Consider the following 26635-nt stretch of genomic DNA (forward strand, 5'->3'; position numbering starts at 1 on the left):
CATTGGACAACCCTGACATAGGTTGAATGATGCTATAAGCCAGGGGTAGGGAACTCCGGTCCTCGAGAGTCATATTCCAGTTGGATTTTCTGGATTTTCCCCAATAAATGCATGAGATCTATGTGCATGCATTGCTTTCAATGCATATTCATTGGGGAAATCCTGAAAACCCGACTGGATTGCGGCCCTCAAGGAGGGACTTTGAGATCCCTGGTCTAGAGCAATGGTCCCCAAACCTGTCCTGGAGGAGCACCAGGCCAATCGGGTTTTCAGGATAACCCTAATGAATATGTGCCTGTTATGTCCATTATATGCAAATCTCGCCTGAAACCCCGATTGGGTTGGGAACCACAGCTCTAGAAGAAGCTCCTGAGAGTTTGGCTCCAGCGCGGAACTTCGGAGCTTAGAATTGTTTCCCATTAGGACCGTGTTTAGCGCCGCACTCGATCTCTTGTTTCCTAGCGACGGGAGAATCGGGATGTTGACCCTGACTTTCCTCCTCTAGGCGACCGGAGAAATGTCCAATAAGAGTGAAGGGGCGTGGCCGGAAGAACACAGCATCCAATAGCAGGTCGGGGGGGGGGGCGGAGAGGTGGATCCGGAACTATTGCCAAGGCGGCCGCTTCCCCACGTGAAAGGTGCCGGATAGCGGGAGCTATGTCCTCTTTTTTCCTAAAGAAAAAACCGCGCAAGGGTGGACTTGGGGAGGCTCGTGGGGCCGGCAAGAGGCGGAGGGTGAGTGGCGAGGACTTTCTTCTCCTTTGCCCGTGGCCTCCTTGTGACTGGCCGGGTTTCTATACGTCTGGGTTTGAGGTTTTCATGTGCTTCTGTATGGATTATTCCCCTCCCCAGCAAATAACACACTAGTCATCCCCTTGAACCTCATTTACCAAAAATATCCAAACTCCTAAATAAGCATCTCCCTTAGGTATCCATTTAACCTTCTCCTAAATAAGCATCTCCCTTAGGTATCCATTTAACCTTCTCCTAAATAAGCATCTCCCTTAGGTATCCACTTAACCTTCTCCTAAATAAGCATCTCCCTTAGGTATCCACTTAACCTTCTCCTAAATAAGCATCTCCCTTAGGTATCCATTTAACCTTCTCCTAAATAAACATCTCCCTTAGGTATCCACTTAACCTTCTCCTAAATAAGCATCTCCCTTAGGTATCCACTTAACCTTCTCCTAAATAAGCATCTCCCTTAGGTATCCACTTAACCTTCTCCTAAATAAGCATCTCCCTTAGGTATCCACTTAACCTTCTCCTAAATAAGCATCTCCCTTAGGTATCCACTTAACCTTCTCCTAAATAAGCATCTCCCTTAGGTATCCATTTAACCTTCTCCTAAATAAGCATCTCCCTTAGGTATCCACTTAACCTTCTCCTAAATAAGCATCTCCCTTAGGTATCCATTTAACCTTCTCCTAAATAAACATCTCCCTTAGGTATCCACTTAACTGATTCCTTCAAAGTTAGGTATCTTTCTTCAGTTGCCTATATTGTTTTCCCCACTGAACCTTGTAACTACTTGAACCCTGTCAAGTTATTCTATCAATAAATCCAGATATCTTATACTTGTATTTCTATACCACAACATGTAATTTACTTGAATCGTTATGTAATTCTCTTGGTAATGTCCTGATCTCTTTTGACTGTAATCCGCTTAGAACCGCAAGGCACAGGCGGAATAGAAATCACAAATGTAATGCAATTAAGGATATTCCTTTTCAGAAGAGCATCTGAAAAAACTTCTGAACATAAGAGCTGCCAGTACTGGGGCATCAAGCTCCAGCAGAAGCCAACCCAGGTCATAAGTACCTGGCAAGATGTTGTTAGGAGTGTTCACTCGTGCTCCAGTCCTAGTGGCTTGATGGCAAGATACCAAGGAGAAAAACAGATTTTATGTTGCAGTGGATTTTCCCAAATCATCTCAATAATTACTTATGGACTTCTCTTTTAGGAAATTATACAAACCTTTTTTTTTTTTTAAATCCTGCTAAGCTAACTGCCTTGGTTATATTCTCTTACATTCATAGGTGTCAGAGTGGGGGAGACCACAGGGGCCTCCTGAAAAACTGGCAGTCGGAAGACTCGGTTTTGGCTCTGCTCCCACACCCACCTCTTCCCGGCCACTGTAATTTTAGATCTTGGGGCGGCTGCCGTGCCGCTGTACTGCAGAATGAAGACTTCTGAGGCAGGCCTGCTCGTTGATGCTGCATAGCGGCTGTCGGAAGATTTAAAAATTACAGTGGGGGAAGGTAGGTGGGGGGAGTCAGGAGCTGGAGAGAGAGATCATGCCTGCTAGGGCAGAGCCTTTGGCGCCCCCCCCCCCCTGTTTAGAGTGCTACTGATGCTGCTATGTGGAGGGAGGTATGTAGGTCTCGTGGGGTTCAGATGGGAGGAAGAGATGGAAAGATGGGAGGGTCAGTGGGGGTTTGGCGGCGGAAGCGTTGCTGCTGGCGAATCCGGGGTCTAGGGCTTATTTTTTGGGAGTAGGGCTGAAGACCTACCTAACAGCTGTTAGGCTGCGGTAGGTAGGGTGCCTACCGCTATCTAACTTTCAGCGCAGTTTTGAGAATTTAGATCTCAATTAGAGAATGGCACGGGTCAAATTTTTCCCCATCCCCTCGGGAGCTCATTGTCCTGGCAAGTTCTTTTCCTGTCCCTGCCCCATTCCTGCAAGCTCTGTCCTTATCTGCACAAGCCTCAAACACTTTCAAATCATAAGTGTTCGAAGCTTGTGTGGTTAAGGCTGAGCTTACAGGAATGGGGCAGGGACAAAACTTGCGGAGGTGGGGAAATGAGTTCCTGTGGGGCCGTGGAAAAATTTGTCCCCGTGTCATTGTCTAGTCTCAGTGTCTTGTGATGCTGTTCAAAACTCCTTCCAAAAAGGCCTCGCGCTTCCTTTTCATTAAAGCAAACTCTGTTGAGTGAGAAATAGGGCTCAGAGAGAGTGAGAGAGCTTTCAGATGAGTGAGATACATTCAAAATGAGTGAGACTTTGTATCTTTGCTATCTGTCACAGATTTATCATGTCACCATGTCAAAAAGGTTACCATTTTTTTAGATGCATCAGTATTTCAAAAATAACTGTTTTTAAACCTTCCTGAAAAAACCTACCATATTCTCTCTAATAATTGCCCAGGCTATATTTATAATTTTCAATGCTTTTTAAAATAATTTTTATATATAATTTCCCACATAACTATCTTCAGAGACTACTATGCATTCATTAAACCCTTTTATATGGCGTGAATGAAGTTTTTCTGGGAACAGCTAACAGAAAAATAAAGTGCTTCCAAACTTATCTCAAAGTTTTTTTATCAGTCCAATCCTGACGGTGTCCATTTCACCAAACATGTGCCCGGCTTCTTCCGGAGATACATACAGGACTGGCTCAAAAAGAATTTGTTTTAACATCACCATCTGGATTGGACTGGGAAAGTGGGTAGTGAGGTCATGCGTCTGTATGTAGCTGCGAAAAATTGAGCGCAGTAGTGGGGGGCGAGGAATGGGCCAGGGTTATGATTTCAGTAATTTTGTACAAAACGTTAAAACTGCATTGTTATGTAAAAAAATGTTCTGTCTTTTGCCATATAAATTAATTATTAGTCATCGACACAACATTATTTGATTAAATAAAATGCTTCAAAATTTTGAAGACTTCCCAAATATATTGTGCAGAATTTTTCAGTTTTTGCACAAAATTACCTCAGAAGTACCATATAATCTTAGCTTTCTAATAAGACTTCTCAGACTTGGCATCAAGGGCAGGTACCGTATTTTTCGCTCCATAAGATGCACTTTTTTCCTCCAAAAAAGTGGGTGGAAATGTAGGTGCGTCTTATGGAGCGAATATCCCCCCCCCCCCGGTACCTTTTTAAAATTAATGTCCAGCGCTGTATCGGCAGGACCTTTCCGATCTCCTGCCCCTCCCTCACTGGATGGCTGCCTCCTCATCTCTTGTGGCAAAGCGGTGCACAAGGCAGGTGCGAGCTTTTCGCGCTCCTGCCTGGTCTTGCGCCACTCCCTGAATGGCTACCGTCAGTTCTCGTGGGACTCGCGAGAACTGTGTCTTATAGAGCGAAAAATACGGTAACTTAGGGCCCACTTTACAAAGCCGTGGTAGCAAGTCCTAGTGCGATAGATACCATAGGAATTGAATGGGCTGTATTGCATTTACTGCGTAGGAATCACTTCTGCGGCTTTGTAAAAGGGGCCGATAGTGTCACTCAGTTAAAACAGAAATATGTCACAAGTAAATAATGCCAGTCCTGTAATTAAACAGTAATCACTTTCAGATTCTGGGAGTGTAATGATCCTTACTGCTGAGGTCTTGCCTTATGTGATATAGCTCATGCTGAATGAATTCATATTTTTTTAAGGCTTCCTTACAGAATGCCAAAGGAATGTAATTTTTTAAAAATTTTTTTAATTGTGTTTGCTTCTTTTAAACTTGTTTCAGCCAAATGAGGGAGAAGGGAAACCACGGAAGAAGGCTGCACCCCCGCTGAATGAGGAGATCTCTAGTGATTCAGGGACAGAGAGGTAAGAGGTTCTAGAAGACCGAGGTGATTCTAGAATAAAGGGAAACTGGATGGGAGCTGAAGAATTGCTTAGGTCAGTGTATCGCAAACTGTGTGCCGTCTGAGATTTCAGGTGTGCTGCGAGACGCTGGGGAGGAGGAGAGGCGCTGAGGCCAGCTGACTGCTTGCAGGACGTGCCTCTCGCGGCCAGAGGCACATCCTGTAGGCAGTCAGCCAGGGCCTCTCCTCTCCACGTGTCTTCCCTTCTGGCACCCCTCACTGGCGGCTCAGGGCCGTTGGCTGTCGACATGATGATGTCATGCGCACTGACGTCTGTGCCCTTCTGAATGCCTCGAGCCGCGGCCACTATGTTTAGTGTGCCGCGGCTCAACAGAGTTTGCGAGACACTGGCTGCTTCTAGGGGGAGTCCTGGGCTATGCCACCAGCCTACTGATTTAGGCTCCGATATAAAACATGTGCTATGGAATGTCTTTGTACTCCTGGGCAGTAATGTACTCGTATTGCGGCCTGTAATACCGAATGTGCATTGGTGTATTCTGTTGTGTTAGGTGGTTTGTATTCTAACAATGTGCCTTTGGGGGCAAGTCTATAAATGGGCACCACAATTACAGCGCCTAGATCAGGGGTGTCAAAGTCCCTCCTCGAGGGCCGCAGTCCAGTCGGATTTTCAGGATTTCCCCAATGAATATACATGAGGTCTATTTGCATGCACTGCTTTCATTGTATGCTAATAGATCTCATGTATATTCATTGGGAAAATCCTGAAAACCCGACTGGATTGCGGCCCTCGAGGAGGGACTTTGACACCCCTGCTCTAGAAGCTTCTGCGTCCCTGGTCATCAATTCTGAAATGGTGTAGCCCAGGGGTGTCAAAGTCCTTCCTTGAGGGCCGCAATCCAGTCGGGTTTTCAGGATTTCCCCAATGAATATGCATGACATCTATTAGCATACAATGAAAGCAGTGCATGCACATAGATCTCACGCATATTCATTGGGGAAATCCTGAAAACCCGACTGGATTGCGGCCCTCGAGGAGGGACTTTGACACCCCTGGCCTAAATGCAGTGGGCTGTGCCTTAATTCTTTAATAGCATCTGGGTGGGTGTCAAGTTTCTGTTGCAGAATATTAACATCAGCCTTTTATTGCATCCTGGTAATAGCAGGTGTAAACGCACATACCTGAATGCAACACGTTAGTGCATAACTTAATAGTATTCTGTAAGGTCCCTGCCTAAATGTTGATGCTGCTCTCCTGTGAACATCACCCCCATGCATTTATGTACTAAGAAAATTGCACACATCGTGTGTAAAATAGCACAAGTGCTCACCTAGCACTTATATGCACAAATATGCACTTATCCTCGGATTCCATATATGGCGTTCAATTTGCAAATGCAATTTAATGGAGTAACGAACCAGTTGAAAGGAAGCTGTGGAACAAGGGGGCACAGGATGAAAATCAGGGGTGGGAAATTTCACGGCGACACCAGAAAATATTTCTTCACCGAAAGAATGGTTGATCATTGGAATGAGCTTCCAGTATAGGTGGTCGAGGCCAGCAGCGTACCAGATTTAAAGAATAAATGGGATGCACCTATTGGATCTCTAGGAGGGTAGAGTTAAGGGGAGGGGTCATCAGAGTGGGATCTCCAAGAAGACAGTAGGAGGAGGGTTAATTGAGTGGGCAGACTTGAAGGGCTGTGGCCCTTTTCTGCCGCCATTTTCTATGGTTTCTAAGTAACCTGAGGAAATACTTTTTGTGGAAAGGGTGGTGAATTTGTGGAACGGCCTTCCGGTGTAAGTGGTGAAGACAAAAACTTTATCTGAATTCAAGAGTGCTTGGGACAAGTACGTAGGGAGAGTAGATGGCATGGACGGGCAGACTGGATCAGCCACTTGGCCTTTATCTGCCCGACATTTTTTTGCTGTCAATTGATGCTAATTTGGCAACAATGTGGGTTTACCGGCACATCTTGCTAGGCGTTATTTTATAAAGATGCACTCATCAATCTTTTCCCCTGCAACCGGAAAAGGGGTGTGGCTGTGGGAGGGAGGCCTGAGCAGGTCAAGGTCGTTCACTAAAGATGCATGCACTGTTATAGAATTCGGGCAATCTGCGTCTAATTTACGTACAAGGACTTACACCAGGTTTCAGCTGGAGTAAATCCTCACGCCTAAAGTTAAGCTTGGATTCCTATGCTACATCTTAGTCTAGAAATGATACCCACCTAGCTTGGAGCGCCATTTATAGAATAACACTCATTTTTTTTTGAGCCATTTATCGAATCTAGTCCTAGACCTGCATGAGTTCTTGTGTTCTATAAATGTAAGAGTTCAAACCACACTTAAATTTTGGTGCCAAATTACAGATTGAAGAGTGTGATGGTGCTAATACGCATTGTCCCAAGCCTCGTGGGTTTGTGCACAATATCATATTGGACTGTTCGTATTATGACATTTCTTTTGATGTCGTTGTTCCCTCCTCATTCAGTTTAGCGCTGCATAGTAATAGATACACTGAGCCTGCAATTGTCTCAGGATGTCTTTGTGTACAGTAATGTGCAAGAAAGGGTTATAGACTGCAGGGTGCGAGTGCACTGAAAAACCACACGAGCGAGTACTCGTGGTGATTTGAGATTGTCCAGACAAAACCAGCTGGTTCTAATAGTCCTCCTGATGCTTTCTTTGCCTCAAGTCCCGCAGCAGAGAAGCGGAAGCGGAGGCTCGCCGAGGATGAGGAGATTGAAGAAACGGCTCAGGAGAAGAAACTGAGGTTGGCGAAGAGTTACTTGGAGCAGCTTCGGCAGCAGGGTAAGAGTAGTAGACGTCCCTTCCCTCCCCCCACCTTTTCCTGGTTCTTACTGTGGAGAGGAGATGGGGTTTGTCACTTCTAGCAAGAAAATATGAACTAGGGTGGCTCTGACACTCCCTGTTTAAGTGAATTGGCTTGAAGGTTTAAAGGGAGTTATGCTGTTGATTAGAAACCAGAAGTCTCTAAAACTGAATGTCTTCATTACTTAATCTTTCACCATGTGCTTGACAGTCTAGTAGAAGGTATGAAAACAATGCACATCTCTACTACAAATCTGCAGCAATTAAAGAATGTGCATTCCCAAATTGTTCCCTTCCGTTTTCCCATCACCCAAATATTAAAATCAGGTCTGGTGAAGTGATACATGAAAATGTTTTTTTTAAATTTTTTCCAGTGCAATGGGTGAGGCATTCTATATCAGGGGTCTCAAAGTCCCTCCTGGAGGGCCGCAATCCAGTGTGGTTTTCAGGATTTCCCCAATGAATATGCATGAGATCTATGTGCATGCACTGCTTTCAATGCATATTCATTGGGGAAATCCTGAAAACCCCACTGGATTGCGGTCCTCGAGGAGGGACTTTGAGATTCCTGCTCTAGACTGACTCCATTCAGTTCATATGGTCTAGATCAGGTTGTCAGTCCCTCCTCGAGGACCGCAACCAGTCGGGTTTTCAGGATTTCCCCAATGAATATGCATAAGATAGATCTATGTGCGTGTACTGCGTGCAATGCATATTCATTGGGGAAATCCTGAAAATCCGACTGGATTGCGGCCCTCGAGGAGGGACTTTGAGATCCCTGTTCTATACAGATGGGTAATATCCCGATAGCTGCATCCATTTGCAGAAGGAATCCACTCCGGATTTTTCCTTTTGCCTCTGCAAGAGTGTTTGTTCTGCGCTCCCCATTTTATTATTTTATTCGGTGTATTTTTCATTCCTTTTTCGAGGATTCTGCTGCTTGGAGTATGTTGGATTCCCCCCCCCCCCCCAGATCTACCTGCTTTGAGAACACACAGGGCTCATTTTACGAAAGTGCGCTAGCGTTTTTAACGTACGCACTGGATTGGCGCGCTAGCCAAAAACCTACCGCCTGCTCAAGAGGAGGCCGTAGCGGCTAGCCCGTGCTATTTCGCGCATTAAGGCCCCCAACGCGCCTTCGTAAAAGGAGCCCACAGACTTCGGTCTGTAACTGCCGTTTTGGGCAGTTTGCCACTGTTGGCAAAGCAACAAATGCAGCAGAACCTCGAATCTGTGGCTTGGGAAAAAGGATAGAACTTAGGTTCAAACAATTTTTTATTGAGGCAAGCAACTGCAAATACAAAACCAGAGCATCCCACGAGTGCTCAATACCTACAATGACGCATCATATACAATAATAATAACAAACATGTACAGAAGAAAAGTAAAAGCTACCAAACTTCCCCCCCCCCCATCCCAGTCTACATAGGGCAAGCGAGACCAGAGGGGGGCGGAGAGGCACTCCGAGGCCCTGGACTCTGATGAGCCCCGAAGACGAAGGATAGAACTTGATATACCACCTTTCTGCACTTACAGTCAAAGTGGTTTACGTATTATATACAGTTACTTATTTTGTTCATGGGGCAGTGCAAGGTTAGAGCTCGGTTCCCCAGGTTCTCAGGCTGCTGATTCTCCACTCCTCCAGTAACACCTTGTCCCAATGTATAGCCATATTCTCGTGTTCCCTACTGTCTTTTTCCTGGGAAAATGTGTTTGTTTTAAATTGATAATCGTAGCATAGTTACTGCTTGTGAAATGTTAAGATGATTTAAACAGTTTTTTCTAAATATACAAAAAAAAAGAATCCTTTCCTCTGGAGGTGGTGGAATCATAGAGGATGCCCCCTTTTTGGTGAGAGACTGCTTTTCGCAAGATCCCTATGGGGTCCATTCGTATATGTATTTATTCAGTTTTCTATACCGTTTTCCCAAGGGAGCTCAGAATGGTTTACCTGAATTTATTCAGGTACTTGAGCATTTTTCCTTGTCTGTCCCAGTGGGATCGCAATATTTCTAATGCGCCTGGAGCAATGGGGGGATTAAGTGCCTTGCCCAGGGTCACAGGGAGCAGCGTGGGTTTGAACCCACAACCTCAGGGTGCTTGAACCCCGGTGCCACACACTCCCTCCTGTAATAAGTGTAATTTAGATCTCTGCATGCATGTCTGTTTCTGATGTCACTAGCCCCAGATTGAATGATCTAACATTTAGATACCTCTTTTGAGAAGGGGTACCCAGGACTGTATTTGGGGTAGTGTTGAATCCAGCAAATGCTTCATGCTTTGTTCTAGTGCCACAATGGTAAATCTCGTGTTCCAGTTCTGTGCAAATCCTTCTAGAAAATCACTGATGCTCGCTGCACATTTTTCAATGTGATATAGTTTCAGCGTCTGGGAAAATGGCTATAGTGCTTTTTATTTCTTCCTGTATATCCATCCAGCAGTGTTGACTAATAAGATGGTCATTTGCTCTTGAGAACCCTAGGGTGCTAAAGCCATCTGCATACGAGTTCCAGGAGGTGGGGGATTGATGATTCTGTAGTAGTGCTTGGGAGACTGAAGAAGCTGGGGCTGTTCTCCCTGGAAAAGCGGAGACTCAGAGGAGATATGATAGAGACCTTCAAGATCCTGAGGGGCATCGAAAAGGTTGACAAAGACAGATTTTTCAATTTGAAAGAAACCACAAGAACAAGGGGACACTCGATGAAATTGAAGGGGGACAGGTTTAGAACAAACGCAAGGAAGTACTTTTTCACACAGAGGGTGGTGGACACATGGAACACCCTTCCGGAGGCCGTGATAGGAAATAGCACAGTACAGGGTTTCAAGGAAGACCTGGATAGGTTCCTGGAGGACAAAGGGATTGAGGGGTACAGATAAGAGCAGTGGAAGGTTTAGAGATAACTGTAGAGGTAGGCAATAAAATTAGTCAGGGACCGCTGACCAGGCAATATGCCTGATGGGCCGCCGCGTGAGCGGACCACTGGGCTGGATGGACCTCTGGTCTGCCCCGGCGGAGGCGACTACTTATGTACTTACTTATGTACTTATGAGGGCATTCTCAAACTACACCAGCTATTATGTGCCAGCCTAACTACAAGGCAGTCAGTGCATGATCCATTGCCACACTGCTACTTTTATTTATGTTGGTGTTTTTTTTTATTTGATCCTACTCCTCCAGTCTTTCTCACCCTTTTCCTCTCATCCCCTCCTCCTTCTTACCCTCTATTCAATATTACTTTTAATGTCATCATACCCAAGAGCAGAGGGTTGCTCTGGGCTGCAGTGGCATTTCCTTTTTTTGTGATCTGGCAGCAAGGAGCTGCCCCATTCAATAGTAAGGGTTGCATTGCCTCTTGGTTTACCAAGCTTTTAAGACTGCTTGCATTCAACAAACTTGTGGGATTTTTGAGGACCGATGCATTTGGATGCTGTGGGGTCGTTTGTACTTGAATGGTGAAATTCACTTCTGCATTGTTTGTGCTGTTCTCTTGCAGAAGAAGAGAAGGCAGAGGAGGAAGCTTTCCAGCAAGATCTAGTTGCAAGCCGGCTGGAGGAGGAAGTGGTGAGTGCGGGACAGTGGCATGAGAAGCTGGGATCATGTGATCTGTATGGCAGCATCTCATTGGATGATGCTGCGTGCAGTACACTTCTCCCTCCGTATCCACGGGGAGTTAGGGGCAGAGCTGCCCCGCAAATATTTTTTTAAAAAACCCAAGAATAATATTCGGGCCGGTTCTGCCCCTAACCCCCGCTTTCCCCTGGCTATTTTAAGCCCTGCAAGCCTCCCCTTAAGCCTTACTTGGTGGTCTAGTGGGTTTTCGGGGCAGGAGCGATCTTCCGACGTTCCAGCCCTGTGCAGATCGCTCACAGGAAATGGCTGCCTTGAGCTCCCGTCGTAGTCTCGAGAGACTACGGGAGCTCAAGGCAGCCATTTCCTATGAGCGATCTGCACGGGGCAATCCTCCTGCGTCTTCACTACTCTGAATAACTTCGTATCATATGCAAATTTAATCGCCTCGCTCGTCGTCGTTTATAAATATGTTGAAGAGCACAGGCCCAAGATTCATAACTGTATGCAGGTCTTGCAAAACGATGGTCATTTTCTGTATGGGTGAATGCAATTCACTGATCAGTGTGTGTTCTTATATGCAGTCTGTGAGTATCCTGAAGTGGCGTTTGGACAGAACTTGCATGGTTGCAAGACGAGTGCATGCTTGAAGCATGGGAGGGCATTTGTTTTCTTCGGGATGTACAGTAGCTCTGGATGCTTGTTTTATAAAGGGATATTTATAGCATTCCTTTTATAAAATAAGCACACTTCTGGAAGTTTTTATATCATTTATCCCCTATGTCTTGTCACAAGAAAAGCCATGAGAGAGAGGTGTGGAAATTACCTACCCCTGGATTGCATTCTCTGGATTCTGTCCCTGTGTGTGCTGATGGATGAAGAGCTAATTATCAATGTGCTAATTATCTTTTTTTTTTTCTTTCAACAGCTTGAGCAGAAAGGAAAACTTCAGCGACTTGTTGCCAAAGATGTAAGTAGCCACTGTGGAGGCAGGGCAAGGTGGTTCTGGTGCAGTGATTCAAGCCAATAACAGGGAGCCACCATAAGCAACTGGCGAGACTTGATTTAATTTATTGTGTATAATATCCTGACTTTAACATCTCGATTAGATCTGGCAGTGGAAAGAAGAGCTGAAGATTTTGTTTAACCTCTTGCTGTTACTGAAGATCAGTAGATCTTTAGGGGGCCTTTGAATTGATCTAAAGGTATCTAGTAGAAAATGACACAGGGACAGATTTTTCTCTGTCCTGGCGGGAACTCAGTTTTCCATCCCGTCGAGTTCTTTTCATAGTAACATAGCATAGTAGATAACGGCAGATAAAGACCCGAATGGTCCGTCTAGTCTTCCCAACCTGATTCAATCTAAAAATTTGTTAGGGTTTTTTTTTCTTCTTCTTCTTAGCTATTTCTGGGCAAGGATCCAAAGCTCTGCCCGCTACTGTTCTTAGGTTCCAACTACTAAAGTCTCCATCAAAGCTCACTCCAGCCCATCCTCCACCAAAAGGCCATATACAGACACAGACCGTGCAAGTCTGCCCAGGACTGGCCTTAGTTCTTCAATATTAACTATTATTTTCTGATTCTAGATCCTCTGTGTTCATCCCACGCTTCTTTGAACTCCGTCACCGTTTTCCTCTCCACCACCCTCTCCGTAAAGAGGAATTTCCTTACATTGCTCTTGAGTCTCCCACCCCTCAACCTCAAATTTGCCCTCATCTGCACAAGCCTCCAAACACTTTACAATCACAAGTGTTTGAGGCTTATGCAGTTAAGGCAGAGCTTACAGGAATGGGACAGGGACACGACAAAACTCATGGGGACGGAATGAGGAAATTGAGTTCCCGCAGGGATGGGGAAAGTTTGTCCCCCGTGTCATTCTCTAATATCGAGATTTAGGGCCCTTTCTGCCTTGTAAGGAATATGGGCGAATCCAGAGGGCTACTAATTCCTGCATCTCAGTAAGAGCTGACGATGGACTACGTGAAGCTGTGTTTTAATGCATTTTGCCAACTGAGTTCTGCTTGTGCAGTTGCAGCCTCCAGATGTCACAGAGATCCGAACCCTAAGAGGACACCAGCGACCTATCACCTGCTTGGTCATTTCTCCCGATGACCAACACATCTTCTCAGCAGCCAAAGACTGCACCATTATCAAATGTAAGTATCGTGTCCTCCGTGCTCCATCACCAAAAGAGGGGCGTGGCTTGGCCCTAAATTACATGATGACATCTTGAAAGTGAGATGCATCAAAATAGATCCTAACAGCCACACACATTTTAGAGAACTAAACCCTTGGCTGGCCCACGACTACCTTGACTTCAGAAAAGTACTTAAAACTCACCTATTCCGAGACCAAGACCCCTAATGCCCCTCCTTCAAGCCTCCTCCTCCCCCCTACCAAAACTTCCCCCCTCCCCCGTCTCCCTCCTCTCCCCCCTTCTTCCTCCTTGCTGTTTGCAACTCTATGATCAATTTGGTATGTAACCACTTGTAACTTTGTCTAACTAATGTGAACCGCCTAGAACTCTTCTGGGTATGGCAGTATACAAAAATAAAGTTATTATTATTATTTTGAGTTGGCCAATTACATGTTTATACAGGTTCATTCATGGATGATAATTGGTGTGATCGTGATTGTTTACTTATTAAGGGGAAGGGCGCAAGGCTGAAAAGTTTGCCTAGGGTGTTCAGTGCCCTTCCACCGGCCCCAGTGTTCTGTTCTTCACCGTTGTCTGTATGCAGCACATTTTCCAAAATCTCAGCATGCCCTGCTGCTGGAATTGCTGTTATTCCAGAACCTGTACATGGTTTGATTTTATTAAGCCTTTTGAAGAGTGGTATATTAAAGCAAAACAGCAGTGAATAAATTCAGATAGAAATGAAAAGAGTAGCAGCTCACTCGAGTATCGTTGGTGTATCAAAAATGTGTAATTGGCTTATCTTTTAAGGAGTCCAGAGTTCTAGAATATGTGTGTAGTGTAATGGTAGAAACCAACTAGGCTGCAATGGCAGGATGAAATACCTTCTGTGCTAATGTAAGAAATTTGTATTGAATACAGTAATGAACAAGAAACCAGTGGTCCATCGTACCCAGCAGTCCGCTCTCGCGGCAGCCCCTAGGTCAAAGACCAGTGCCCTAACTGAGACTATCCTTACCTGCGTACGTTCCGGTTCAGCAGGAACTTGTCTGACTTTGTCTTGAATCCCTGGAGGGTGTTTTCCCCTATAACAGCCTCCGGAAGAGCGTTCCAGCTCTCTACCACTCTCTGGGTGAAGAAGAACTTCCTTACGTTTGTACGGAATCTATCCCCTTTCAACTTTAGAGAGTGCCCTCTCGTTCTCTCTACCTTGGAGAGGATGAACAACCTGTCTTTATCTACTAAGTCTATTCCCTTCAGTATCTTGAATGTTTCTATCTCAGTCTCCTCTTTTCAAGGGAGATGAGGCCCAGTTTCTCTGAGTTTAGCCTTTACCTGCATACGTTCTGGTTCAGTAGGAACTTGTCTAACTTTGTCTTGAATCCCTGGAGGGTGTTTTCCCCTATGACAGACTCCAGAAGAGCGTTCCAGTTTTCTACCACTCTCTGGGTGAAGAAGAACTTCCTTACGTTTGTACGGAATCTATCCCCTTTCAACTTTAGAGCGTGTCCTCTCGTTTTCCCTACCTTGGAGAGGGTGAACAACCTGTCCTTATCTACTAAGTCTATCCCCTTCAGTACCTTGAATGTTTCGATCATGTCCCCTCTCAGTCTCCTCTTTTCAAGGGAGAACAGAATTAGAATTGGAGTGTCAGTCTCATCCACTGGCATCAGAGATGATTTTTAGGACTGTTATTGAATAAGATAAGGGGGTGGGATTCTGAAGGATAATAATTGATAATTGATATTTATTGGTATATGGGCGGGAGGGGTGGGCTTCTTATATAATTATTTAATTGGAGTAATACAAATTGGTATCTGGGAGGGAGGGGTGGGTTTCTTATATAATTATTTATTTGGAGTAATACAAATAAGAATGTCAAGTGATGAATTAAGGTATTTCTGAATGAATGTTGTACACTTGTTGTAATTTTTGAAAATGAATAAAGATATATATAAAAAAAAAGGACTGTTCTTGCCACATCTGAGTTGATTTGGTCATTGGGCCAGAGATCATCAAGTCTAACTTTTTCTATTGCTCTCACTATGTGAGGAGAGAGCATGGACTGGGCAAAGAGGAACCTTTAAGTGTAGATATTTTTTCAGTTGCTAAGGCAGTTTCTAAATGTTTCCAAATAGTTAATGAAAGAAACATTGGGCCTTTTGCTTGATCAGGATCACTTGGGGTTTGTGTATTTAGCTCTGGAAAAATGGGTTCCTGGATGATGTTTTTCTCCCTTTGCCATTCCTGCATTACCAAAGATTTGCCTCTTAACATTACATGAAAATAACTGAGCCACAAGATGCCAGATGAGTGATCATTACAGAGCATGTTTGCCTTGCAGGGGATGTATGCTCTGGAAAGAAGCTTTGCGTGATCCCACGAGGACAGAAAGGGGCAAAGGATCAGCATGGCCATACAGCACATATCCTGGCCATGGCTATCTCATCGGATGGGAAGTACCTGGTAAGGAGCCTACAATGCTTGGTGTGTGTATGTGGTATAGTCCTGGGGAGGCAAAAGTTTATGTATTACAGGAACATATCGTGTGTGTGTTATTGGGGGAAACCTATATTTCTGTATTATTGAGGTGCATGGGGTAGAGTAGAATGCCCTTATCTTATCGGTTCTACCTCTCATGCTTTCAATCCATCAAAACCACATTTGGATCCCCTCTTACAGAAGCATGACTATCATTGAGTGAGCTGGGAAAATGCCCAGGTCTGCCCAATGGCAGTGGCTGCCTGCTTTTAAACTGCTGCTCACTGCCCCAACTTTCCGTCATGTCTTCCTGCACTCCTCCCACCCCCACCATCATCTCCAAACTGGTGCTGGCAGCATTGAAACTAGATAGCTGCTGGTCGTTCTCACCAGGGCCTTTCTTCTGCCATTTCTCACCCAAAGAAGTTACCTCATCTGACGTGGGATGCGGCAGAGGAAAGGCTCTGGTGGGGCTAGCCAGCAGTTGCATGGTTGCATTGTTGCCGGCACAAAGTTTGGAGGACCACTGGGGTGGGTGGGGGAGAGGAAGTGAGAAATGCTAGATTCACTGGGGGGAGATATGCTGGACCCCAACCCACAGGACATAACGCGTGCCGGTGCCGAAAGAGCCTGCCGCTGATCCTTGCTGGGTTGCTGCAGGGCCTTGAACATCTGCACATGTTCAAGGCCTTCTGGCTCCCACTCTCTCTGAGATTCTCGGAGAAATGCCTGTTTAAAGTTCCTCTATAAACCTGCCCCCCACATCTCCCCAACATTCCTTTTTTTATTTATTTTTTTTTCTTTCCAGGCAACGGGCGATAAAAATAAGCTGATCCTGATTTGGGAAACAGAGACATGCAGACACTTGTACACATTCCCAGGCCATCGAGATGCTGTTTCAGTAAGGGTTTGAGCTGCTTCTTTCCTTCTCTGATGACTTCCTCCCCCCCTCATATTCCTTTCAAGATAATTATCTGTTCTTTTTTTATTTTATGCTGGTTTGAGCATCACCATCCACTAAGTACATCATAGAGCATAATTTCAAAACATTTCAGCATTTAAACATAACATAAACCTATCATACACCAAAAATAGCTTCATAATGGATACATAAAAACATAAACAGGAAATACACCGTAATAATCATTTTCCCTTAGATGATTGTTAGTTTAATAACAAACTAGTTGTCATAAATATTTTTATTTTTTTCTCATTTCTAGTCTCCTAAAACCTAGACAAACTATAATGAAACCATACATTGCTACTATTGCTATTAATAATTTCTATGGTGCTACCAGTTATATGCTGTGCTATACAGAGTCACGAAGGAGACGGTCCCTGCTTGCAGGAGCTTACAATCTAAATACACAATTTATAAACCGACAAATACAGAAGAAATCATAAACTTGCTCCTTGTGTCAGTAGCACCACAGTTGCTCAAGGCAAGTTACATTCAATTACAATAGGTATTTCCCTGTCCCCAGAGGGCTTATATTTAACTTGTCTTGGTCTACTATTGAAAAGATGTGCGCTAAATCCAAAGTTCTAATTTTTGTTTTCTCTGTTGCTGTGCTTGAGTTCATGGTCCATCCTGTTTGATTAATAACATTATCCCAGGACAAGCAGGCAGGTATTCTCACTAGTGGGTGATGTCATCCGACAGAGCCCCGATACGGACGTCTCACAAGCATGTCTTGCTTGAAGAAACTCAGAAGTTTCGAGATGCCCGCACCGCGCATGCACCAGTGCCTTCCCGCCCGATGGTCCGGGCGTGTCTCCTCAGTTCTTTTCTTTCCGCGGAGCTGAGAAGTCTTACTTCGATTCTGCGCTGACTGAACTCCCGTTCTTTTGCCTTCCATAGCCGCGGTTTTGAGTTTCTTTTACTCTTATCGTGTGTTTTATTTCTTTTTCAAAAAAAAAAAAAAAATTTCTTCCGGCGATTCGGCCGGGTCGGCCGCGTGGCTCAGGCCCCGCTCCTTCGATCTCACAGCGGAGTTTTTTCGGCCTGTGTCCCAGCCAATCACCGGTTTAAAAAAGTGTAGCAAGTGCCAGCGCGCGATTTCGCTGACGGACCCGCATCGACGCTACCTGCAGTGTCTTGGTCCAGAACATTTCCCGAAATCGTGCCGGCCTTGTTCAACACTCACAGCGCGGGCGTTTAAGCGTTGCTGTTTTTGTGGGAGTCGATGTTCAAGATGGAAGCTGTGCAAGACCCTTCCGCTTCGACTTCGGGTGGTGCTTCACCCTCACATGCGAAGCCCGCCACCGCTCCTGCTGCTCCGGGTCTCCTGAAACCGGCTTCGTTTGTCCCGGTTACGACCCCGTCTTCGGCGCCGATGCCTTCCGTCTCTCAGGTTCAGGTACCGCCTTCCACAATTCCACCCGTGGTTATCAAGGTGCCGAAAGCTTCAAAGCAAAAGCACTCGGCAATGAAGGAGCGTGAAGACCGTGCTGGAGGACCCCCTTTCGGTGCGGATCCCTCCATATCGGCTTCGTTGCGGTCCCTTCTGGAGGCTCAATTTGTCGAGCTCATGCAAACCATGGGGCCCAAATTGATTGCAACCATCCAGGGTGACCTCCCGGTTCTGATCCCGGGGGGCGGACCGCCCCCTCCTCCTCCTCCTCGCCGGTCGACCTTGCTGCTTGGCGAGGAGGAGCGACATATGGCTGCCGATCCCTCGAGGCGGGCCTCCTTCAGTGATATGCCCCCTTTAGAGCCCATCATGCCTCCGTTCGAAGAGGCCTGGGATCCCTCTTCGGGTAATCGAAGTCCTGGGCATCGCAAATCGCAGGAAGAGTTCTTCCGCACTCCATACCAGGCCTGGGCTGCGTCTCGAGAGGCGTCGAATCTCCCGCCTCTTTGCTCCACGGCCTCGAGTCCCATCTGCTCGCTAGAGGCGTCGGGGGACCATGCTAAGCATCGTCATTCTAGATCCCCCTCCAGACACCGGGAGGGGCATCGGTCCAGGCATTCCTCGAGGCACTCGGAGGTTTCGCCGCAGAAGAAGTAGCCACGCATGGGGTACTCTTCCTCAGACATGTCCCCTCCGCAGGGACCGGAGTATGAGGAACCATCCACCTCTTATTCTCCCTGTCGCTCCCAGGTCTCTTTGGACCCCGAGGCCTCGACTTCGTCCAGTCCTTCCCGAAGGCCGGTGCTGGCGGATCAGTTGTCTTTTTCTTCCTTCCTCCGGCAGATGGCGGATGACCTGGACATTACCTTGGACACCGGTTCACGGTACTCCAAGGAATACCTTGACACCATGCATTTGCCTCATCCTCCTGCGGAGTCTCTTCGCCTGCCTCTCCACAAACTTCTCGACCAAACGTTCATGAGATGTTTTGAGACGCCATACTCCATTCCTGCGGTCCCCGGCAAGTTAGATGCCCGATACCGCACGGTCCATCACAAAGGGTTCGAGAGCCCTCAACTTTCCCACCAATCTCTGCTGGTCGAATCGTCCCTCAAGCGGTCTCATCCGTCCCAGGTGTACGCCTCGGTGCCTCCGGGGCGCGAGGGCAGGACCATGGATAAGTTTGGCAGGCGAATATACCAGAACTCGATGATGGCTTCCAGAGTTCTTAATTATACGTTCCATTTTGCATCTTATTTGGAGTTCTTCCTGCCTGTGCTTCGGAAGTTCACACCTTACATTGAATCTCAGGCTCGCTTCAAGTTCGAGGAAGTTGTTGCTTCGCTGTCCCAGTTGCGCCTTCAACTGATGCAGTCCTCCTATGACGCCTTTGAGCTCTCGGCTCGAGCTGCTGCCTGCTCTGTGGCCATGCGTCGTCTGGCCTGGCTTCGAACCATTGACATGGACCCGAACCTCCAGGACAGGCTTGCCAATGTTCCTTGTGCGGGAGCGGATTCATTTGACGAGTCGATCGAGACTGTGACGAAGAAGCTCTCTGACCATGAAAAATCCTTTCAGTCTATTCTTCGGCCCAAGCCTAAGCCTCAACATTCTCGACCTGCCAGACCGCCCTTGATCTATCAGAGGCGTTACACTCCGAGGCAGGCTTCTGCTGCCAGGCAGCCTGCAAAACGACAGCCTCCTCAAAAGGCTCCGCAGAAGCCTCAACCGTCTACTGTCCCTAAGGCTACTCAGCCTTTTTGACTCTCTCTTAGGGAGCATAACCAACCTCGTTCTGCCGTCCCCTGTTTTCCCCATTGGGGTTCGCCTCCATCATTTTTTCCATCGATGGACGGCTATTACAACCGACCTCTGGGTCCTTACCATCATCAAGGAAGGGTACTCTCTGCAATTCCATCGGGTCCCCCCGGACCACCCTCCAAGAGAGTATCCTTCAAACTTGACTCAGACCGCCTTCTTCTTCAGGAAGCTCAAGCTTTGCTCCGGCTTCGTGCCGTCGAGCCGGTCCCTGTGGATCAGCTCAACCGGGGGTTTTACTCCCGGTACTTCCTTGTCCCGAAGAAGGCGGGCGACCTATTCTGGACCTCAGGGTCCTCAACAAGTTCTTGGTCAAGGAGAGGTTTCGCATGCTGACCCTTGCTTCTCTCTATCCCCTCCTCGAGCAGAACGACTGGTTATGCTCTCTAGATCTCAAGGAGGCCTACACTCACATTCCCATTCATCCGGCCTCTCGCAAGTTCCTCAGATTTCGGGTGGGACATCTACATCTGCAGTATCGAGTGCTTCCATTCGGCCTATCCTCGTCTCCCAGAGTCTTCACGAAGTGTCTGGTAGTGGTGGCTGCGGCACTCCGGGACAGGGGTCTTCAGGTATTTCCCTACCTCAACGACTGGCTCATCAAGGCCCCCTCGGCTCCAGAGGTCATCTCGGCGACCCTGGCCACTATTTACTTCCTGCAGAGTTTGGGCTTCGAGATCAACTTTCCCAAATCTCATCTACAGCCTACCCAGTCTCTCCCCTTCATCGGGGCGGTCCTGGATACCATTCGACTCAGAGCATTCCTTCCTCCTCAGCGCCTGGATGTTCTTCTTCATCTCTGCCAGTCTGTGTCTTCTCGCCAGTCCATCTCAGCAAGACACATGATGGTCCTCCTGGGCCACATGGCCTCTACAGTTCATGTGACGCCTTTTGCCAGACTCCATCTCAGAATTCCTCAATGGACCCTGGCTTCTCAATGGACTCGGGTGTCAGATCCGTTGACTCGGCACATCATAGTCACTCCTGCTCTTCGGCAGTCTCTTCTTTGGTGGATGACCTCTTCGAATCTATCCAGAGGTTTGCTGTTTCACACTCCTCCCCACCAGAAGGTTCTCACAACCGATTCCTCAACCTATGCCTGGGGAGCTCATCTGGATGGTCTTCGCACTCAGGGATTCTGGACCAGTGCGGACCGACTCCATCAAATCAATCTTCTGGAGCTCAGAGCCATTTTCAATGCTCTTCAAGCTTTTCAGCATCTACTTCACGACATGGTGGTCCTCATTTGCACAGACAATCAGGTCGCCATGTATTATGTCAACAAGCAGGGGGGCACGGGCTCGGCCTCCCTCTGCCAGGAAGCTCTAAAAGTCTGGGATTGGGCGGTTCGCCACAATGCCTTCCTCAAAGCTGTCTACATTCAGGGGAAGGACAATGTCTTGGCGGACAACCTAAGTCATCTTCTCCAGCCTCACGAATGGACACTCCATTCCGAGCCTCTTCATCAGATATTTTCACAGTGGGGGACGCCTCAGATAGACCTCTTTGCGGCTCCCCACAACTTCAAGCTGCCTCAATTCTGCTCCAGAATCTACACTCCTCATCGTCTCGAGGCAGATGCCTTTCTGCTGGATTGGGGGAATCGCTTTCTGTATGCGTTTCCTCCCTTTCCTCTCATTCAAAAGACTCTGGTCAAGCTGAAGTACGACCATGCCACCATGATTCTGATCGCTCCTCGGTGGCCCAGACAACCTTGGTTCTCCCTTCTACTTCAACTCAGCTGCAGGGACCAATTCCTTCTTCCAGTGTTTCCTTCACTGCTTACTCAGCATCAGGAATCTCTGCTTCATCCCAACCTGCAGTCTCTCCACCTGACAGCTTGGTTCCTCTCAACGTAACTCCTCACCAGTTTTCCCAGGCGGTGAGGGATGTCTTGGAGGCTTCCAGGAAGCCGGCTACTCGTCAATGCTACTCCCAAAAATGGACTAGATTTTCTTCCTGGTGTGTTTCCCATTCTAAGGAGCCTCAGCGAGCCTCCCTATCCTCTGTATTGGACTATCTTCTACACCTGTCTCAGTCTGGGCTCAAGTCTACATCTATACGAGTCCACCTGAGTGCTATTGCGGCTTTCCATCAGCCTCTTCAAGGGAAACCTCTCTCTGCTCATCCTGTGGTTTCCAGATTTATGAAAGGACTTTTCCATGTCAATCCTCCTCTCAAACCTCCTCCAGTGATTTGGGATCTCAATGTTGTCCTTTCTCAGCTTATGAAACCTCCTTTTGAGCCTCTCAACAAGGCTCCACTAAAGTTTTCTGGTGGCCTTCACGTCTGCTCGCAGGGTCAGTGAGCTTCAGGCCTTGGTGGCAGATCCTCCTTTCACAGTATTCCATCATGACAAGGTAGTCCTCCGCACTCATCCAAAATTCCTGCCTAAAGTGGTCTCTGAATTTCATCTCAATCAATTCATTGTACTTCCAGTGTTTTTTTCCAAAGCCTCATTCTCATCCTGGAGAATCAACTCTTCATACTCTGGACTGTAAACGTGCTTTGGCTTTCTACCTGGATCGCACCAAACCACACAGAACTGCTCCTCAACTTTTCGTCTCCTTTGATCCGAACAAGTTGGGACGACCTGTATCGAATCGCACCATCTCCAACTGGATGGCGGCTTGTATCTCTTTCTGCTATGCCCAGGCTGGATTACCCCTTCCCTGTAAGGTCACAGCCCATAAGGTCAGAGCGATGGCAGCCTCTGTAGCCTTCCTCAGATCGACACCGATTGAGGAGATTTGTAAGGCTGCCACTTGGTCCTCGGTTCATACATTCACCTCTCATTATTGTCTGGATACTTTCTCCAGAAGGGATGGACAGTTTGGCCAAACAGTGTTACAAAATTTATTCTCCTAAGTTGCCAACTCTCCTTCCATCCCATTGGGGTTAGCTTGGAGGTCACCCACTAGTGAGAATACCTACCTGCTTGTCCTGGGATAAAGCAGTGTTACTTATCGTAACAGTTGTTATCCAGGGACAGCAGGCAGCTATTCTCACGTCCCACCCACCTCCCCTGGGTTAGCTACCTGAACTGAGGAGACACGCCCGGACCATCGGGCAGGAAGGCACTGGCGCATGCGCGGTGCGGGCATCTCAAAACTTCTGAGTTTCTTCAAGCAAGACATGCTTGTGAGACGTCCGTATCGGGGCTCTGTCGGATGACATCACCCACTAGTGAGAATAGCTGCCTGCTGTCCCTGGATAACAACTGTTACGGTAAGTAACATTGCTTTTTAGTTTATTAGCTCTGTGTCCCGAGACCAGTTTGATAAATGAGAGATTGTATTAGCTGTGGATATTTTTCTTTACTGGGAATTCTGTGGCCTCACATTGTGCTGAGGTCCCATTGCATCCAGAAACTTCAGATCATTTTACTTTGTTTCACATTTGCACTAAGTACTTTTTATCTTCAGTATTTCTCTGCAAAGTGTCCCCTGAGGAATTTGTAACCTACACACCGAAACAGGGATCAATGTTGGGACCGTTGCTTTGAATAAAGACTGATCATTGGTTGAAAAGAGACCTCCCTTGCCTTTTATGCTAGACAGGATCCAGGTTTACTAAAATTTTGATAAAACGCAAATCAAAACTTCTAAGCGTTTTACAATTTATAATTAAAAAGGGGGAGACAATAAACAAATACATACTCGCAAAACAGTACGTGACATAAGAACATAAGAATTGCTGCTGCTGGGTCAGACCAGTGGTCCATCGCGCCCAGCAGTCCGCTCATGCGGTGGCCCCCAGGTCAAAGACCAGTGCCCTAACCGAGACCAACCCTACCTGCGTTCGTTCTGGTTCAGCAGGAATGTGTCCAACCTTGTCTTGAATCCCTGGAGGGTGTTTTCCCTTATAACAGACTCCAGCAGAGCATTTCAGTTCTCTACCACTCTCTGGGTGAAGAACTTCCTTACGTTTGTAAAGAATCTATCCCCTTTCAACTTTAGAGAGTGCATTCTCGTTCTCTCTACCTTGGAGAGGGTGAACAACCTGTCTTTATCTACTAAGTCTATTCCCTTCATTATCTTGAATGTTTTGATCATGTCCCCTCTCAGTCTCTTCTTTTCAAGGGAGAAGAGGCCCAGCTTCTCTAATCTCTCACTGTATGGCAACTCCTCCAACCCCTTAACCATTTTAGTCGCTCTTCTCTGGACCCTTTTGAGTAGTACCGTGTCCTTCTTCATGTACGGTGACCAGTGCAGGACGCAGTATTCCAGGTGAGGGCGTACCATGGCCTGGTACAGCGGCATGATAACCTTCTCCGATCTGTTCATGATCCCCTTCTTAATCATTCCTAGCATTCTGTTCGCCCTTTTCGCCGCCGCTGCTCATTGCGCAGACAGCTTCATTGACTTATCGACCAATACTCCCAAGTCTCTTTCCTGAGGGGTCTCCAAGTACCACCCCAGACATCTTGTATTTGTGTATGGGATTTTTGATACCAAAATGCATTATCTTACACTTATCCACGTTGAACCTCATTTGCCATGTCGCTGCCCATTTCTCGAGCGTGCTTATGTCAGGTTGCAGATCTTCACAATCCCCCTGCATCTTCACTTCTCTGTATAATTTCATATCGTCTGCAAATTTAATCACCTCACTCGTCGTACCCATTTCCAGATTGTTTATGAATATGTTGAAGAGTATAGGTCCAAGTACTGAGCCCTGCAGCACCCCACTGGTGACGTTCTTCCAGTCCGAGTATTATCCATTTACCCCCACTTTCTGTTTCCTATCCGCTAGCCAGTTTTTAATCCACGTGAGTATTTCACCCTCTATTCCATGGCTCTCAATTTTCCGAAGTAGTCATTCATGCGGAACCTTATCGAACGCCTTCTGAAAATCCAGATATAAAATGTCGACTGCGTCACCCTTGTCTATCTGCCTGTTTGCTCCCTCGAAGAAGTGCAGCAAGTTCGTCAAGCAAGATCGTCCTTTGCTGAAGCCGTGCTGACTGGTCCTCATCAGATTGTGTCCGTCGAGGTGATAAATGATGCGGTCTTTTATCAGCGCTTAATCTAATCTAATCTAATCTAATCCTTAGGTTTGTATACCGCATCATCTTCACGTTCGTAGAGCTCGACGCGGTTTATAGTAGGAGAAATAGGAAGGAACTACAACAGTCAAGACTCACCGGTCTGTAGTTTCCCGGATCTCCCCTCGAACCTTTTTTGAAGATCAGCATAACATTCGCCACTTCCAGTCTTCTGGAATCTTTCCCGATTTGATCGACAGATTGGCTATTAGTTGAAGCAGATCAGCTATAGTCCCTTTCAGTTCCTTAATGACTCTTGGATGGATGCCATACGGTCCCGGGGATTTGTCGCTCTTAATCCTATCAATCTGCCTGCATACTTCTTCTAGACTGACCGTCAATCTAGTCAGTTTCCCGCCTTCCCCTCTAGCATATAGCCTGTTGGGTTCCGGTATGTTGTATATATCCTCTTTGGTAAATACAGAAGCAAAAAATGTGAAACAATAGGAAAATGGGGGAGAGCTAGAAATTAAAAGTAAAGAATACATAAAAGGTAAACCACAATGGGGAAGCTAGGGAGTAAAGATTGTAGAATAACTCTGGCTGTAACCAAATCTATTTAACAGTCAAATGCATGTTGGAAAAGGTAAGTTTTCAGATTTCCCTTGAATTTATCTAAGTTGTTTTCTGCCCTAATGAAGTCAGAAATTCCAAATTGTAAGGGCCATAAGTGGGAACCCATTTTGTGGGTAGGGATTTTCTGAGAGAGGAAGGGATTGCAGAGCTTAATAGTTGTTGTGAATGGACACACTGGATAGGCCACATGGTGTTTATCTGCTGTTTATTTTCTCTGTTTCCGTCTGTGCAGATGAGACCAGCACAGTAATAGCTGAGACAGTCTGGTGGGTGTTAGGGAGTGGCTCAAGCAAATTACTTGACTCCCTCTTTTTTTTCTCTTTCTTCCTACACAGGCACTTTCGTTTCGGAAAGGCACTCACCAGTTGTATAGTGCCTCTAATGACCGCTCCCTTAAAGTCTGGAATGTGGCCGAGAATGCCTATGTGGAAACTCTGTAAGAACCAGTACTGTTTGGGTTTTTGAGGCAATATTGTTGGCAATGGGTGAAAACTTGCTGTGTTGAGATGTAATCCTCTCACTCCACAATGCCGCCCACAAACGCTTGACATCGTTCTTGAGTTTTTCAGTGTTGATAAGGTGGGGCCTAGAGGCATGTATGAAGAAGAAGAGAAGCTGGTGGTTCTTTAATTGTGAGAGAGATGGGAGGAAACAGCTCTCGCACACTGGGTGCCATTTCTGGGAAGCAGGAAAGTAAAAAGGGAGGTTGTAGCATGGTACCCTCATGGAGATACTGTACATGATAGAAATCCCCGACATAGTCTTTTATCCCGACTGAGGTGTCATTCCCCCAACTTGAAAGTGTGTTGGTCAGGAACACAAGATCGAAAGGCTGATAATGACCACAAGGCCTGTTTTCTTTCTGCTGCAATATCGGAGACCCTTATGGATTTCTGACTTTCTCCTGCCTTTTAGCATTCCGTGATCATATTTGACACCAGGGTAAGACCAGCCTTTTGTAGAAATACTTTCCTACCATCCCATCTGCGTTCCTCCAGTTTTGTATCTTGCCCTGGATGTTTATTCATTCCACTAAAAAGTGCTTGCCTTTGCTTTAGCTACCCCCTCCTCTACTTTTTTGCCCTCCTACAGAGATATACTCTGCCCCCAGCCCTATGTTTCCATTTGGCTTGGGGGCAGAGCCATGCACATTGGTGTTCCAAGGCCTCAGTGTGGCTGGTTCATCACGCGCCCCGCAGATTTGAGGTTGGCCCTGCTTAAAGGGGCTTTTCAGGATGACCACAGCTCAAATCACAGGGAATGTGATTTGAG

General features: G+C 46.6%; 1 protein-coding gene across 1 annotated transcript in view; it reads left to right on the forward strand.

The window, feature by feature from the left end:
* The first annotated feature begins 577 nt into the window (after positions 1–577).
* RRP9 (ribosomal RNA processing 9, U3 small nucleolar RNA binding protein) overlaps positions 578–26635 on the forward strand; it is a 58779-nt gene continuing 32721 nt past the window's right edge. The window contains exons 1-9 of the mRNA XM_033926612.1: positions 578–735; positions 4469–4551; positions 7246–7361; positions 10877–10944; positions 11879–11920; positions 12980–13106; positions 15432–15553; positions 16377–16469; positions 25699–25799. Of these exons, the coding sequence (XP_033782503.1) occupies positions 658–735; positions 4469–4551; positions 7246–7361; positions 10877–10944; positions 11879–11920; positions 12980–13106; positions 15432–15553; positions 16377–16469; positions 25699–25799 (830 nt within the window). The 5' untranslated portion in view covers positions 578–657. The remainder of the gene's footprint in view (positions 736–4468; positions 4552–7245; positions 7362–10876; positions 10945–11878; positions 11921–12979; positions 13107–15431; positions 15554–16376; positions 16470–25698; positions 25800–26635) is intronic.

Source organism: Geotrypetes seraphini, chromosome 17 (assembly GCF_902459505.1).
Source record: "Geotrypetes seraphini chromosome 17, aGeoSer1.1, whole genome shotgun sequence".
NCBI classification, from domain to species: Eukaryota; Metazoa; Chordata; class Amphibia; order Gymnophiona; family Dermophiidae; genus Geotrypetes; species Geotrypetes seraphini.